The sequence below is a fragment of the Aphelocoma coerulescens genome, chromosome 1 (genome assembly GCF_041296385.1).
Source record: "Aphelocoma coerulescens isolate FSJ_1873_10779 chromosome 1, UR_Acoe_1.0, whole genome shotgun sequence".
In the NCBI taxonomy this organism is placed as follows: Eukaryota; Metazoa; Chordata; class Aves; order Passeriformes; family Corvidae; genus Aphelocoma; species Aphelocoma coerulescens.
Genome location: NC_091013.1, coordinates 41,933,446 through 41,950,846, shown reverse-complemented (window position 1 = coordinate 41,950,846; position 17,401 = coordinate 41,933,446). Strand labels below are relative to the sequence as shown.

At 38.0% G+C, this 17,401-nt stretch overlaps 1 protein-coding gene across 3 annotated transcripts in view; it reads right to left on the bottom strand.

The window, feature by feature from the left end:
* The window catches only part of ABCC4 (ATP binding cassette subfamily C member 4 (PEL blood group)), a 145,268-nt gene that overhangs the window by 82,839 nt on the left and 45,028 nt on the right, over window positions 1-17,401 (bottom strand). For all 3 annotated transcript variants that reach the window (XR_011149211.1, XM_069008363.1, XM_069008371.1), the window contains exons 14-19: window positions 15,945-16,041; window positions 14,556-14,774; window positions 12,504-12,644; window positions 11,085-11,122; window positions 10,679-10,779; window positions 7,570-7,716 (exon numbers count right to left, since the gene is read on the bottom strand). Coding sequence is in view for 2 of the 3 variants with exons in the window: in XM_069008363.1 (XP_068864464.1) it covers window positions 7,570-7,716; window positions 10,679-10,779; window positions 11,085-11,122; window positions 12,504-12,644; window positions 14,556-14,774; window positions 15,945-16,041 (743 nt within the window). In the remaining variant the exon portion in view is untranslated. The remainder of the gene's footprint in view (window positions 1-7,569; window positions 7,717-10,678; window positions 10,780-11,084; window positions 11,123-12,503; window positions 12,645-14,555; window positions 14,775-15,944; window positions 16,042-17,401) is intronic.

Below are 17,401 nucleotides of genomic sequence, written 5' to 3'. Positions count from 1 at the left end.
GACAAAGTATGCAAATCAGAATCACCTAGGAAAATGTTCAACAGGAGCCCAAATTTAAGAGAACATTAAAACAAACCCCAAACAAAAATGAACCTGCAGTTTCCAGTTTCAAGCTACCTGCCTCAAGGTCGGTATTGCCGCAAGCAATAATTAACGTCCATTACATACTACCACACTAATTACAGGACTATTGTCCAGTAACTAATAAAGCAAACAAACAAAAAATGTTCTTCATATGCTTGATGCTATTTTAGAACACTTTGAAAAGCTCTCTTAAGGCTGGTAGCTATGAACATATACAGCTTGTAATAATGTTGTCCTCTCCAAATACAACATTATCTGCCATAAAATGACATCAAAAATCAAAACCTCAAGGAGGTTCTGCATATCTGTATTCACCTGAATGCATAACAAAAAGCCCCTGACAAAGTACCTAATGATTTTGATGAAGGAAAAAAAAGATGATCTGGGGAAGACAGGGTGGAAGACAGCAAGTAATGCTGTATTGTACTGCTTGTAAATAACTTAAAGGTTGTATTTTTTTGAACTGAACAACACACTGAAGTCAAGTTTGATTCAATACCTCTGCTTCTGCTGTCATTTCTATTCTTTGGCCTTTAGTCTGGATTGCCAAAACAGGCAGATTCACATAAAACAGCCATTCTTTTCTACACTAAAATTTTAATTTTGGATCGAGAAGTGCCTTTTGTTTCCAAACACTCTACAAGAGCACCACAGGCACAAACTAATCTTCACTTGTTGCATAATCTGCAAGATGCTGGCAATCTGGGGGAAAAAAAAAAAAGAAACCTCAACTAATTAATTCACCCAGATGCTGCAGTGCAGATTAGTGCTAGGATCATCTGGGAGAAAAAATTCTGTGCAGTATAAAGCAGAACAGTGCTATTGAAATGAGTTTGCGTTGTGATAGTGTTTGTTTTATTTTCATTTCCAGCTACTCAGATTAAACAAACACCCCATCAAAGCAGGCTAGTTTTTCTGCAAACACCACAGTGGGCTGTGTGTCTGTGTGTCCACAAGGGACAGCAATGCAAGGGGTATGGCACAGCCAAGAGCCCAGGAGAGCCAAGAGCCTGATATGCATGGCTGTCACCCGGGATGGGGCAGTCACATGTTCAAGGCTCACATTAAACCAGAGAGGAAGAAGATTTGGGCTGCCTTTCCCACATTCCATGTACATGGTCTCACCACCTGGCTGTTCATTATCCCTGCCCAGCTCTTCTCCAGAGCAATTTATTTTTGGAAATGCTTATGCATTGTTCCAAGGTGGAGTGAAGTGAGTTTTGAGAAGTTTTTCCTGATTTCTCAAAAAAGTTTATTTCCTATCCAAAACAGGCATCCTGAACATCAAGAGAGGACATTCTGTCCCCACTATCCACAGCAGTCGTAGCAGCATCCCACAATTTATAAACAGATTAAAAATAGCAAAAAAAGGTACATATTTAAAATAGTTATTATCAAAACAATCAAACAAAAAAATCCTCCATTTTGGATTATCTCTAAAAGCTTATTTGTAGCTGCATCACCTCAGCTGGGCCCTCTTTTTAAGCCCCTTGCAGTTTTCTATCAATATTACAGCAGTCTCTTCCTCTTGTTTTCAAGTGTCTCCAACCAACATTTAGTTCCTCATTGCCACAAACCTCAGCAAAACAGCATGCCATCTATGCAAGACTAAAACAAAATTTCGTTTTTATTTTCCCATTACAGTTGCAGGAAAGGGATGTCTCTGAACAGCTTCCGTGCAGTCTTTTAAAGCCAGTATTTTTAATTAGGCTTCTCTGTCTTCCTCGACATTCCATGCCTCCTTTTTGCTCAGCTGAGGTGGGGCGAGAGCAGCTCTCTCTGTAGCTGGTTCAGTAAATGAAAACACTACAGTTTGCAGTATCTGGGCAGGTCAGCATATGGTCAGAAATGAGTTTCCCAGCAGGCTGTTTTCCCCACCAGGGGATCTTAATGTGAAGAAGATAGAAAATCCCTATGAAAGGATGTGGAATCTTGTGCCGGGAAAGCAGGAGGCTGCACTTGGAAGTGGCTGTCAGTACAAGCTTCACGCAAATATTTCCCTATCAAATAATGTCTCGTCCCCTCCTACGAACAGCTTTTCCGTAAACCTTTTAATTTTATCTCCTGTATTAGGCATAAACGGGGTGAGCTCTGACTCAGTGAACTGAAAATGTAATGGGCTTGTCTCATCGGTTTATGGCCAAGTTTCATTCAATGATTATTGCAGAAAAGAATAGGATAGAGTTGAATTGATTTTTGCTAATAGATAATAAATGTAAACATAACTCCCAAGTGCCATTTACTAACTTTAAAGACTACTCCTACAGCAATCAACTTTATAAGGCTCCTGACAGAATCATAATGGTGATAAAACACATGGAAGAATAAGACTATTTAAACTCTTAACAAAGCCATGATAATACTAACAGTAAATGAGCAACTCCCATAAAATATCATTTAATAATCACACCCTGATAAGATTTAAAGTATATATCACCATTGTTATATGAAAAAAACATTAGAGGCTTTTTTTCTTTAACACATGCAGCAACCTAACAGGTTTTAATTACCACACCTACTTTAGTGACGAGCTGTTCCACTCAAACACCCAAACATAATATTTACAACGTTGTGTGGTTGTTAAGGATCTTGATGATTGATGGAACCCATTGTGTTGCCATCTTAATAACAACAAATGCAAGTGATTACCAACACGGAAGAGAGAATCTGTGTTTTTATTTTACAACAAAAGGCTCTCCTAGAGGGACTTCTTTCCAACGTAAACTCACAAACCTGTGCACATGCGAACGCGCTTTAGAGCTTGGCACAGGAGTTGAAAACAAAGCCTCTGCTGCTTTAAGGACAATGTATTTTTTTGTATTAGCTTAAGAGAACATGAAAGCTGTCAAAAGAGCTGGTACAGTTTTCCACAACCCTGCAGAATTCATCTTGACCACAAGGATATATCTGAAAACTGCATCAGAAAGATAGCACAGATCTTGTTTCAGAAAAAAAAAAAAAAAAAAAAAAAAAAAAAAAAAAAAAAAAAAGCAATTGAGTCATTGAATCAAATAGGAATACAATACATTTCCTGGCATTGCTACTGAATATTTATATCAGTGACGAATGAGACTACAAACGAAATATCTTAACATGAAGCTTTGCCTTGTTAACTGCATGATATGCCAAAACACCACCTACTGTAAATCACACGGTTTAAGACCAGTATTTCTTGTTTGAACATGCTACTTGTTCAGCAGAATCACTTGTGTGAACAAGCATACATTAATGTACACTAACTAGAGCAGTTTCACTATCCAACTGATAAAGTATAATTTAACAACCTCATTATCAGCATTGTAATTTTCAGACTGCTGAAATACCATATTCGTTGCAAATATTATATGGTTGAAACCCTTTAACAACATTGCCCATTTGACACTTCTGTCAGATACAATGCAGATAGGCATTTGTGCATTGATGAACATGCTTTTAATCCTATAAAGGAACTTTCTCTGTCAAATCATAAGCATTTCAACACTTGATTTATGAACATCATAATTAAATTCCTTATGCCTTAAAGAAAAACAAACTCTGCATTATAACAACAGCTTTCTTTCACATTTTAATCTTTCTATATTTGGAATTTGCTTTCATGTGCTGCTATTAGTTATCAGTTCAGCATGTCATTTCCGGCTGCCAAAACCAAAAAAGAATATTTCTCTTTATAACCAGGTCAAATCTCAATGTCTAGGTAAGCACTCAAAGGGATCAATGTTTATTTAATGCTTCCACAACACATTTGTGGGGAAAAAAAAATCTCTTAATTTAACAGGTGGAGGACGACCATCACACAATTCAGTGCTTCCCATTTCTAAGAAGGCCAGAAATGCTGTAAAGTCTGCCAAAATATTTCTTTTCCTCCTATGAACTGTCAGAACCAAGAGTTTGGGGAGATACAATTCAGAAAAAAAAAAAAAAAAGCTGCATTTGTGCAGTGATTCTCGTCCAATTTAAATTTTAGACAATCTCTAGAAGGGGGAGATTCGTATTTTATCTAAACAAATTAATGCATATCATTCATTCCTTCTTACAGCACCCATCAGCAGAGCAGCAGCAGGTTTCAGCTTTCTAAACTCAATGCAATTCAAGATTACACACAATTTACACTAAAACTACCATAACTGGAAATGATGCATGTTACACATTAGCATCCCTTCTCTAATCTGTCCCTAAATCCCCGAAAAGAACAATTCATTTACAAGCTAAGCAAGTAATCTTGAATCAAATGCTGAAGCTCATCAAAACTAGGATTCTCCGAACTGTTCAATAAGAAACTAATTTCAAAAGAGGCAACTCCCAAATCAGTCTTTGCTGCTGAAGTTCAGGTCCCTTTCACCTAGCTTTGTAACAAATTTTTTTGAAGTGTTACAAACATCTTGTAAAAGAAATTAAAAGGAATAATGGCTGAAGAAGGTCTCCCTGATGGGACTCTTCTGACTCTAGAGGACTGTCTGACTTTTTGGCCACTAATTCCAAAACGAAAAAAGTTCCTGAACTCACAGATACCTGAAGCTGAAAAGCTTATTGTGTAAAATATCCGGAGAAAATACTATTCCTGCAGATAATGAAGACAACTGAATGAAACCACATTACTACTGCTCAGCGGAGAGGTTGAAAATTCACTCCTCAAATACCATCTCTAAAAATGTAACAGATGAACTTTGTCATCCTTCTAACAAGCCGCTGTAATGCTCGACTGGGATAAAACAGATCATGCTGCCCTCTTGTGCTAGCCGTGCACAGAAACCAGCCCCTTTACTCCTGCAAGTGGCATGTGAAGAGCAATATATAAAGCATTCACTATAAAATAGAAAACATCCACATCTTCCTACTTTACAGATAGTTTGACATTCACGTTATTCCCTTACTGGGATACGGGTAGAAGAGCAAAGAAGTTTCCAAAGAGCCAAATTCTACACTCAAAAAAATAAGTTTTGTGAACAAATGCAAACAAGTCAGATGTGATAAAACCCAAACTACTAACACTTCAATTACCCATCAAGCTTTCACTATCGCTGTGTAAGTGATGCAGTAGAGGTATCTGCTGATAAATCTGAATTTCAGTCATAAATAAATGGCAATTTTTTCTGAATACACTTTGGTCAGTTAGCATTATCAGCTCAGTAGGGTTAGAATAAATGCTTAAGAAAGAAAGAGACGGTCATTTATTAATAAGGTCCTTCCAATGCAAAATATGCAGTAATGTTTAACTATTTTTAGACCTATGCCAAATTACAGAAAGGTGAAATCTGTGTACATACAAATTTTTTTGGCTGGGAAGGGAGAAAGGAGAGGGGTCCTTATATTCCTTTTCTCTCTCTGCTATGTAATTCAGGTTCCGAAAATACACTGACATTCTTCTATCATCTGGGTAAGATGCTGGTTACTATTCCCTTTACAACCTTCCCCTCCCTATATATTGCCAGTGCAACCTGTGAAGAGAGATCTTGGGTTCATGCCTAAACTGATTCACAAAGCATTATTTTTTTTACAAATAAGTCATCTCATTTATTCACCAACACTGATTGAATCTACACTGTTGGGAGCTGACAGACATGTCATGATTCACCACGTATTTCCATTTCCTAAATGTCGACTCTCTGATGCTCCTCACTACTCTGCTTCCCCAATAAGAACTACCAAGAGCTTGGGATGTCTATTTATTTAAGTTTCCTTCCTTGACTCTGGAACACAGATCACCATGTGTTCAAAATACTAGCCGTAGCATTTTTTAATTGCTGATTATTTTTTGATAAATAAAACAGCAAAATTCAGTTCAGCATTGCTTCTGCTGAGGTCTTAGAGACTTCACACAAATACTGAGAACATGCTGGATGCTTAAATGACAGATTTGACATTGCAATATCAGCTTTGCTAATATGGGATATGATAACTAATAGTTTGGCTTAGCTGTTACAATCAGAACACTAGAAAAAGGCGCATTTAATAATTTCAATTTATTTTTAGTATGTCTTTTATAGGCATATTAAAAAAAAGATAGGGGGGAAAAAACAAAAAAAATACACCCCACCTCAATGCAAGAAATCTCATGTGCAGTTCTAAAAGATAAATAAACAGTTAGAAACCCATGTAAATCAGACAATGAAATACAGATGTTACAAACAGGATTTCAGAACTGCTAAATGCTGCAATTCTGAACAAGAACATGGTCTCATGTGCCGTCTTTTCTCTTTTTTTTTTCCTTTCTCAAATGATGTAGAAATCAGAACAGCAGTACTTTTGCATGCTACCATGACCAGAAGAAAGATGAAGGGAAAGAAATATATGCATCCTGAAGTTAATCTTCTATTATAAAGTATCTGTTTAATAGAAACACACATCTAAGTCACAACAGTGTGTGAATACCAGCAACAGGCAGGTTTTATGAATGTCAGTTTTACAATGCACTGCTAATTAGAGCTTCACAGTGTTACAAAGCAAACTGGTGTTACTCTACATTGTTGCTGTTTTCTCTCTAGTTCTTAGTTTGTTATTATGAGCCAGATTTATGGGCATTCTTACAAGATCATTATGTATTCCCTCAAAAATACAGTTACTGCATATGCTGCGTACACATACACAAGAGACAGAAGAGGAAAATCCCTGTCTGACACATCAGCACTAGGATTTCTTCTGATGTATGTACTCACACTAGCTCTCCACTGACCCATCTCTTGAGCTTCCCTTCTAATCCTTTGCAGTGGCCTTGAATTTACATTTCCACACACTCACTGTACAAGTAGGCCACGTAACACAGCCCTAAACTTCTGCAGCTTTAGGGGTGTTTTTAAGATCAAATTGTACACATTTCGTTCAACATATCATGGGCATGAACCTTGTTTCTCCACGTGAGTATCTATTCCTTGAAAATATTACTAATTTCTCTGAAACAGTAAAGCCATCCCTATATATCCTTACAATTAAATGTCTCCTGGTGCTATGAGAACAAGCCCATGTCCCTTTTTTTCCAAGGGAGTGAAGACCATCAGGTTTCTGTTTCTCATGTAAAAGAGAAACCTTTGGCTAGTCAATCAGTACCACTCACTTCCCCACTCTTCATTCTGCTCCGGCTTCTCTCTCCTTTCTTTTGAAGAACATAAGGATCTGGATCACAGTTTTGCAAAATGCATTCATACACATTCAGCATATGGGAGACACCCTGTGAAACTGCATCAGAACAGCAGTGCAAATACAGGCCAACACACAACACCCAAGCTACAGGTAATTCGCTATTCTGTAAGCTGCATTTAAAGACAGTAAGATGAATCATCAATAAGCAGTCTGAGTTTGAAATGGAAAAAGACTACACTGTTAAAGTGTTTAAGTAAAAGTTTAAATTTAGAGAGTCTAAGTGAAAGAAGCAAAAGAACCCAACAAAAGTGCAAAAATACTATAAAACTCTAATTGTCCAGAAATGGTATAATTTGTGCAATCAAGGAGATACATTAAATGCTGAGGTTTTTTTTATACTAATAAACTTACCAATAGGATTTCTGTCAAAAAACAAGACAGGAGCTTTCAAAATGGATTGAAACATTTTGTTGTGCAAATTTTGACCAGAATTGACAAGAACTCGAAAGACCAGAAGACTTCTTATTATGCCAAATGATATTGTAGCCACTGTTAAACCTGAAACAAAAAAAACCCAAACCATGAATAGAGCCTCCAAAACATATGGATCTTTCAGAAGAAAAAAAAAGCTAAAAATAAAACTGAACTAAAATCAAATTCTCTGGACTTCTGCATATAGCAAGAATCCAAACTTAAGCCTATGGGGACTCAGACTGAGTGCAGAACACAGATACATTTGTCACTAGCTTCAGTTACTATCACAGAATCAATTTAATCAATTTCTCCTTTTCTGTTTGAAAGAATTGGTACTTCATAGAAATGTAGGAAATGTCTGCTAACCCATGAGATAAATCTGTATTAAAACTTTCTGCATAACAGCCTTACTAAAAAATTCATTTCACAGTCCCATGTGTAATTGTGGCTTGCAGAGGTCACTGGAGATTCAACACTTGCCAGCAGGTATTAAACAAGTAATATATACATGGCTATTTAGAGACAACCTTGAATTACTCCAAATCAGCCCAAACCACTCATGTCATTCTTCCCCTTGTAAAACACACCAAATCATTTAAACTATGTGTACTTGTTTCACACTTTCTAAGACGCATTCCTTATGCCACGTGAAATAGAGTCCTCCTAGGGAACTGGTCTGCACACTCTTCTGGGCACAACTCTGCTTACAAGACAAGGGGGCTACAGGGCAAAAACTGACATAAATAATGAGATTGCTGTTGCTCTGTTTGCTGTGCATAATCTCCAATGTGGCTGCACAAATTCCCTGTCAATAAGGGTGACAGTGAAGGTGTAAACCTTACATTGGGCAGAGCTTCCAGGCTCCACATGATCTGCTTCAGAAAATCAGCATAGCTACCTCAGGTCTTGAGGACATGCTGAAGTTAGACCCCACCTGTCAGCAGAAAACATTGCCTCTTCTAAGGGCAGGTTAAAATTGTACACAATTCAGGAACAGCCATAGTAACAGTGGGAAAGAGGGAGGTTTTAAATTATGTGACATGGTTAAGCTATCCCATCCTGCTTCCTCCTGTATCCTCCCAGGGAGCAAGAAAAGGTATCATCACTCTTTCATTTGCCTGTTTGCAGTTTATTGCTCTTAGTCTGCGAGGTGCTGTTTTTAAGAAAAAAGATGGTGGCTGGGATGAGAGTTTGTTTGCCTTGTCCCAGCTGCTGCATTCCAGGCCAGGTAGGAGAAGACAACTTTTCCAAGAGCAACTGCATATACCCAAACAGGAAAGCTGGAGAGCAAAACAGGAGCAGGAGAGGCAGGAAGCAGGAGGCTACGGCTGTGGCCCATTCCTAACAGCAGTCTGTGGGAGCAACAGGAAGAGAGGGACCACATCCTGGGAACCCCACATTTCTGTACAACTTTACTCAGGCTGGGAAGGAGCTGGAAGCTGTTGGTACGACCCTCACAGAACAGAACACCTGAACAGACCTAATGGCTGGGGAGAAGGAAGAACAAGACGTGCTTCCAAGTCCCTCACCCGGTCTGTCTCTTTGCTTTCCCTGTTCATGAGCTCAGAACCTCAGTATGAGAGAGACAAGGCCCCTTGGCATATTCACCTTATAGAAGAGGTGTGGAACTGGTACCTTGGTTCTGGCCAACAGTGTTTCCTATTAACAGCAATTTTACTCTTCTAAATCTCTGTTTCAGAGAAGCAACAAGGACTAAGAAGGAACTACAGTGGTGAGGTTTTTTTTGTTTTTCCAAACACTGAGAATCAGGAATAAAAACCGTTAAATTATTTTACACTGTTTTAGAGATTATAAAAAAAGGTAAGTTGGATTATAATGTATTTCATATAAAATGTACTACCTTTTTATAACTTCGTCAACTTCATTTACAATTTTGTGTAGGTAAGTCAATGCTGTCTCTTCAACCACTGCAAATATCTTTAAGTCATCCGAACATTTCAACACAAACGTAACCTCTGTTGTTCTGCTATCTAGAGCAAAATATTCCTTAAATGATAAAATTTTCACTAATGTGGTTTAGGCTCTCTGGTCAGAGGAAGTGAAATTTGCCACATTTAATCATACTGTGCAGTCCACTGGAACAGCTCACGAAATAAGACATTACACAGAGAAAATAAGAGCCAAGTTTATCTGGCTCCTAAATTGTTGCTTTCCAGGCCAAACACAATGTTTTCTGTCAGCCACTCAGATCACGTGGATTTCAGAAAAATAACTGAACAAAAAATCCTGCACCTATTCTCTCACCAATGGAGCTGTTTCTGAATACATTCAATGCATATTCTTCTGGCATTCCACCTGTTTTCTCACACCAACCATTTACATCTCCATGAAGAAATTACCATGCCATATAAAACCGTACATCACTAGGAGTGTTAAACAGCAGAATCTGAGAGCATGCACGTGATTCTTCTGTGGCAATTTTTACTACATCTTGGAGCAGTTTTTCAAGATGTTTGGATGCCTGAATGCAAGGATCAACGCCCTTTTCTGAATATTCAGAAGCATATATGCTACCTATTGAAATATATTGAAATGTTTTTTAACAACCTGCTTTGCATACCCACCTAGGATGCCTTTCAAAAACTTGTTCTTTTGCTATGGCACTTCACAAGAAATGTAGCCATGCCAAGCTTCAGAACAGTACAGAACAAAGATCCATTAGTAATCCCTCTTGCCATCCATATAATGACTGAAGATTTAGCTCAATGACTTATTAATATATAGACAATAACCACAACTTTAATGTGACAGATTTTTCAAATACTCAGTTCCTGGTTTACTTTCCAAAATCCAGGCAAAGCAAATTAAGATTCTGCATCCGAACTATTTCTTCTGTCAGATCTATTTTATTTACTGCAATTAATATAATCAGAAAGCAAGACTCAGGGTCCTAACCTGTTAAGACACTGGTCAGTTAGTACTAGAAATCCCATTTCCTCACACTGCCATTGCTTTGCACCTCTCAAAGCTCTCTATCAGATAATAAATAGTTCTTAGACGCACACAGATGTGCATGTGCAATTACCTGCATAAATTCCCAAATAAAAGTTAAGGTCTAGAGGTTCAGTCTCATTTGTTCCATTATTTCCATTTGTTGAGAGATTCAAGTTTTCTTGATGACTTGCCCTGTGGAAATGCACACAGAAGATAACCATCATCAAATAAGTGTGTTCAGCTGTTTCTAGATTCAACTCTGTTGAAATCTTCAGTTCACAAAATCTCATGTATTGATGCTGACATGCATCACAACATGAATAGATGCAATCACAGTCTACACTTAGCATAATGTTTAAATTTTTCCCCCCACGAAAGAAGTGGAAGTCAGAGGAAAACCTGAACTATTCTAGAGCAGGTTCCATTCCCTTTCAATTAAACAAACAGCACTTGACTGAAAAGGCAGAAACAACTGGCAGTTATTATCATCAACTTACCAGTAAGAAAGCCACCAGTCCTGGAGCACATAGGCCACCTTGAGTAAAAGAGGCAAATACAGAATCATCTTACAAAATTAAAAAAAAAAATTAGAAAATTAAATTTACTTGCTATTCTTTCAAGCTCTCTGGGAAAACATCACATATTCAGAGAAGTATGCCATCCAGTCTTTCAAGACCAGCAGCAATTTGCCAAGCACATTAGAAGGTGCTCTACAAAGAAAGAAGTTACCTTAAATTACCTTACATGTTAGCAAACTAAAGGAAAGCAATACACTTTAGCAAACAAAATATAGCAGCTCTTCCTAATGTATGTTAATTGAACATTAAAGAACTCATTTTCTCAGTTCCTAAATTTGCTACAAGAGATATTCCAAAATGCTTTTTGATTAACAAACTTTCTGATGTTACCAGTCCAGAAATTTGTGTTTACTGGAGATAATTACCAGAAATGGGGTTGAAGGAGGATGAGAGAGGAGAGGGAGGGAAAAACTCCTACTGCCACCTTCTTTCTGTGAAAAGAGGTGACTACAAACATGTAACAGGGTTATTTATCTCAAAATACACTTCTGTTCACGTGAATTTGAAGTTGTGGGCAGTCTACTACAAGATTTGATCTTGCTTAGCTATTTTCCCAACCGACTCAATTCAAGAACAAGCAAAAAGTAAGTAACATGTTAAAATATATAGACTATTTTTTACAACCAAGACAAATCATTTCCATGAAATGAATTTGAGCTTTCTCAGCAAGAAACAGAGAAAAAGGCAATAAGGTATCTTCACTCAGTTTCCTCAGCTCACTATTTTGTTCAGTAAGTTCGAAAATAATTTTCCTTGTTTAAAAATTCTTTTACATACCTGCTACAGTCTGCATTACACAAAATACTTGCCTATCCTCTTCCTCACTTTCTTATTCTGCTGAACAGTGACCCTCCATCTAAACTTTTTGCACAATCTGCAATTACCCAACAGGTGAGCTGTTCTTTCAGAACTTCTGTCAGACTCTGTCCATCCATACCCAGTAAATCTCTTTACCCTCCTCAACTGGAACCATACTGACTGTTTAGGTTTGTTAAGCACCACTTCACACACCTTATGATTTTTTTCTCTTTCTCAAAAAAGTACACTGGCTTATAATTTTGTGCCAAGTTGTCATCAAAATAATTATTTTAGTGAAGTATTAAAATTGTTGAAATAAGGATCAGTGCAAGACCTCTCAAAGCTGTACCAAAATTCCATGCTGACACTTGGGTACACTACAAAATTATTAAAGAACATCATGCTTCCAAACATTTTAGATGAAACATTACAGCAACAAGTATGCACTATATTAAAAAGAAAAAAAAAAAAAGAAGAAAGGGAGAAAAAAACCTCAAAAACCTAAAATACATTCAGTATTATTTGCAGCTCCCAACTTACCTGTGCCAAAATATTAAATACTAAGAGTATAAAAATCACAAAGTAGTTTGCTCCTGCAGTGAAATATTTTCTATAAACTTTAAAGTTTATTTTTCCCTCATGGCGACTCTCCTCTGGCACTGCAGCCAGTGCATTTTCACCCTGAAAGAAAAAAAAAGCCCACAGAATAAAGCCAATCAACCTTGTAGTTACAGATTCAGACTAAGCCACTTGAAAGTCAATGGCTCAGAATTAGCAAACAATTAAACAAGGAGATAAAGTGATTGTGCATATAAGAACTTTAAGTATCCAACTATAGATATGACAAAAAAAATTAGTCTCAGTGCAGTAATGCTGAAAAATCTACTCTGCAAAGCAACACTAAGATTTTTATTTGGCATTGCATCACCAAATATATTGCAACTTCACATATAGCCAGAAATATTTACTCTGACCACTATCCAGGTTCTTCTTTTCTTATACACTACCTTCGCTCATAACAGCTCCAGAAACTAAGGCCTTACCTGGGGAAGATTCTGTTTTCAGAATGCAAGCGTGTGCAACCTTTCCTTTCCAGAAAAGTATTTGAAGTAAATACTCCTCTACAAGTATGTACCAAAATCAACCAACATATGCCCAAGACTTACAAATTATCCATAAAGTCCTAATCATTTCCTTGTAAATACCAACAAAGCATCTATTAATAGGGAAAACAAGTAAAATGGCAAATGGGAAATCATACTGAACAAACAATGGATGGGGGACCTTGAAAAACAGAGAAGGAAAAAAACGATACAGGCATAAAGAAGGTGAAAGAACCGCACAAATGAACAAAATATAGAATTTTTTTTTTAAATTTTTACAGTATATGCAATATAAAAACTAGTGTCACTTCAATGGACATGTAATAGTTGATTTTGTTGCCGCAAGACATGGCTGTACAAGAGCAGTGGAATCAAGAGACCTGACAGACATGAAAAGAGAAATCCAACCTACTCATCCATAAAAGGTGAGAAGCCTATCTTGGCTTTTTGTTTCTCCAGCTGCTCCACCTTCCCACTTCTCCCCATCCCCATCCAACAGTCCTAATACTGCTAAAAAGTTTGGTACACCTCCACAAATTTAAGAGAATTTAAGACTGGAGTTGCCACTGGGACATTAATAATGTAAGTTTACTGCTTTGGAGCATAAAACCATTCCTCAAAAAGGTATTAAAAAGTCCACGGTTTTTGGTTTGTTTTTTTTTTTTAATCTCACTGCTCTTCGTTGTAGAGAAGAAATAGAAATAATATAGAACCACAGCATAAAGGTGACAATCATCAGGGACAAAGAGGGATTGCTTGTTCCATGTATGCAGTGCTAGCAGGGTCACAGGGAGCCTGCACTGCTTGATGTGAATGCAAACACACCAGCAGAAGGCAACTCTGGTACAGAAACTTTAGGGCTCCTTTTGCACTGTGCAGGCCAAGAGATAAGGAGGCACCTGGAAGTCACACTGGCACCATACAAAGCCTTCTGTTTTCACCAACAAAAGGGCTGGAGAGAGCAAGGCAGTGGTGTCCCAGGATTATCCCCTCAGGGCCAGCTCAAAATCACATGGGTACGTTTATGGGTATGTTAATGCCAGCCATGCAAATGCAGACTTTGCATAAAGCCACAGCTTCTACATGCACTTCCCAGAGCTCAGGATTTCAGGGAAAGTGTTAATTTCGATCCAACACTGCACAAACACATTGAACCCACCCAATACAGTGGGACTGGCCCTCTAAAGGGAGGACAGGCTGAAAGACAGTGTTGGTAGCTTTGGACACATACAAGGAACGCTCGCAGCACCCAGCAGAGCTGATGCTGAACTGCAGAGACTTGACTGTGCTGGGTTTGAGCAGAACCACGCTGAGCTGTGAGGTGCCAGCCGAGCACAGCTGCGCAAGTCCTCCGCAGGCGAGCTCTCACCTGATAATGCAATTCATTAATCCCCGAAATCCCAGTGCTGCAGGGAAAGCCCATATCAAAACTTAAGGAAAAAACCCAGCCAGACAAGAATCAAGACACTTCTATCCTTTGAGCACTCACAGGTGGTTGTTCCACAGCTCCATCCTTCTGTGAAGGGATAGACGAATCCTGGGACAAGACAGAGGACTCCGAGAAAGTTCGGTTCCGGGCAGACTTCAGGTTGGGAGTTCCTGGAACTGACAGCTGTTCTACCACCTCTTCATCTTTTTTCAAAAGGGAAGCAAAGTCGATGCCAGATCTCAGGAACTCTGCATAGGTACCTTTCCCCACCATTTTACCCTACAATTAATATAAACTTTTAGTATCTTCATTATACACTTTCCATAAAGGACAATTTTTCTTATCTGTTCTTGCTGCCTCTGGGGTTCTGCAGCTGCTGAGCTGAAGCCTCTATGAGTTCCTCACTTAGAAGAGCAGAAACAAGCTTCTTAGGCTCTGCCCAGTTGCCTCATAGCAGCTAACAGGGCCAACAAACGGGATGAGAACAGCCCCAGTTACAGTCAGGGGAGAATCACCTCCCCAGAGAAGCTGTGGGAGACAGCCAAGCCATGCAGCTTTAGGACAAACGATTATACTCCATACATAACCATCAGTCTTTTTATATTGCTCCAGCCCAGGGGTAAACAACACCTTCATTTTCTGATCCTTGCAGAGCCTTACAAGGAGCAACACTGACCATGTCCACATTTCTTTCAGCTCCGCCACAAACTCATTTCTCAAGAGCTACTCTAACTTTTAAAGCAATCTAAATGGAAGGAAAAAGAGGGCTAGTGTCCTTTTTTGCACCATCATGACACATCAAAAGTAATTTCACATATTTCACTACCCGGCCTTAAAAAAAAAACAGGAAAAAAAGCCCCAAGTGCAGTCCTTGAATCTCCCCTCTACCTCTAAGTAGCTGGTACAACAAAGCTGGAAAGGAACCAGCTGCACTGGTATGCTCATTCTCAAAGGCATCTGAAACTATTTCTCATCCTTAATTTAAATGGATTTGTTAAAAAAATTTGTAATAAAAATGGATTTGTTGCAAAATTAACACAGTTCTTAATTCACAGAGAAGTGTAAGAAACAACAATAAAAGCAAAGCATTAACAGAGTCTCTCTAAAAATTCTCTCACAGCATATTAAATTTGAAGCAAGGGAAGGCTAAAACTTTATTTCAAAACCAGACAAAATGTTCGAAGAAATAAGATTTTTTAATTCACATCACATATTTAAAATATTTAAGGTTATTTGCATGCATGATAAAATTCAGAAACAGATTTTTCCGGGAAAGTATTCCAAGAAAAATCAGCTTATTAATAACTGTAAAACTTAAAAACCATATGTAGTCATAAGTAGACAGAAGATATATTTACAAACTAAAAATAAAAACCTGATTGGTTTTCTTCCCTTTCTTAGATAAAAAGGATATTTACAAAGTCTAAGTATAGATATTGACATACTTACATCCTTTAAAATTAGAATCTGATTTGCAGCACGGAGATACTGCAACTGGTGAGTGACCAAAACAGAGATCTTCTGATGTAAGGCCTGACAAATACATCTGCAAAGAGGTGGAAATATTAATTAAAATTAAGTGTCCTAAAAGATTTTAATTATTTCTGGAAAACCCCTTCTATTCAATTACTCAGTTTTTAAAATAAGATGAGCATGCTTACTAGATTTATAGAAACTATATAAAAACTTAATGACCATGTTCCTTATTTAACTTTGTACGTTTTCAAGGTAAGGAAAAGAAATATAATTATTTCTGGTCTGGAAAAAAAGAGGAGGCAAGAAGACATTTCATTAAAAGTGTCTTAAACATTCTTGTAACAAATGTACATGTCGTAAGCTGAATTGCAAAGAGAGTATTTTTAAAGAATTATACTAAAGGAAAGAGGAAGAAGGGCAAGATACTGTGGGAAATTATGGACAAATACAGCCAGTAAAAGTAACTTCTTTGAGAGCAGCTTTCAGAGCAGCTGTAACACTGAGCCACAGAGACTTCTGGAGAATTAAACAGTACTACTGATTTAAACGACATTTTAAGCTGTATTGAGGTAGAGGAGCGAGATCCTGGAACCATGCTCTGACCTTTTCCCATGGATTCAGGACTTATCTTCTTCTCCAGTACCTTACCAAAAGTTTGGGATTTGGAGGGAAAAAAGAAGGGACTGGGCACACTAGGACCAGTCAGCAAATGCAGGTGAAACCCATAGAGTTTTAGTAGAATAGATACCCGGTGTCTTTTCAGCAGAGCCCTGAAAGGCCACCAGAGCCACAAAAAAAACCCCAAAAAACACAGCAGTGGAGCAATGGTTTACAAATGCAGAGGTCTGTAAGCACATTCTTCATGTACAACAGGGACAGTACAGACACAACTGAGACCCAACACTCGCACTGCCTTCATCCCCACAGAAACAAAGCAGGGAGACAAACCCAAGTGGACAACCTTTTCTCAAATACTCGCTGTCTTAACAAGGAAAACTGGTATTTTCTAGAACAGCAGTGCTCAGTGACAGATTAGCATTTTCATTTGGATCAGGAGTGCCTTTCCAAAGGCCATCATCTCCCAGTTCCAGAACGGGTAAGGCTGGAAGGGTCCCCTTCCAGTGACCACAGTGGGTCATCTGGTCCAAATTCAATGCTGAAATGCAAATAAGCAGTAAAGGGAGTAAGGCAGAAAAAGAACATGACTTTAACAACAATGATATCCCATTGCTTACTGCATTTCATACTTTCAATTAACTCTCTACACAGGTTTCAGCATCTATTTTTTCACTCTTACAAAGACTGTAGTAGATGGTTAATACTCCTGTTACCATAATACATGCAGGAAGTATATTATAGTGTTATGCAAAAGTAACTATAAACCCACAATATTCTTACGTGGCCAAAAAAACAATTAATCAAGGTATCTG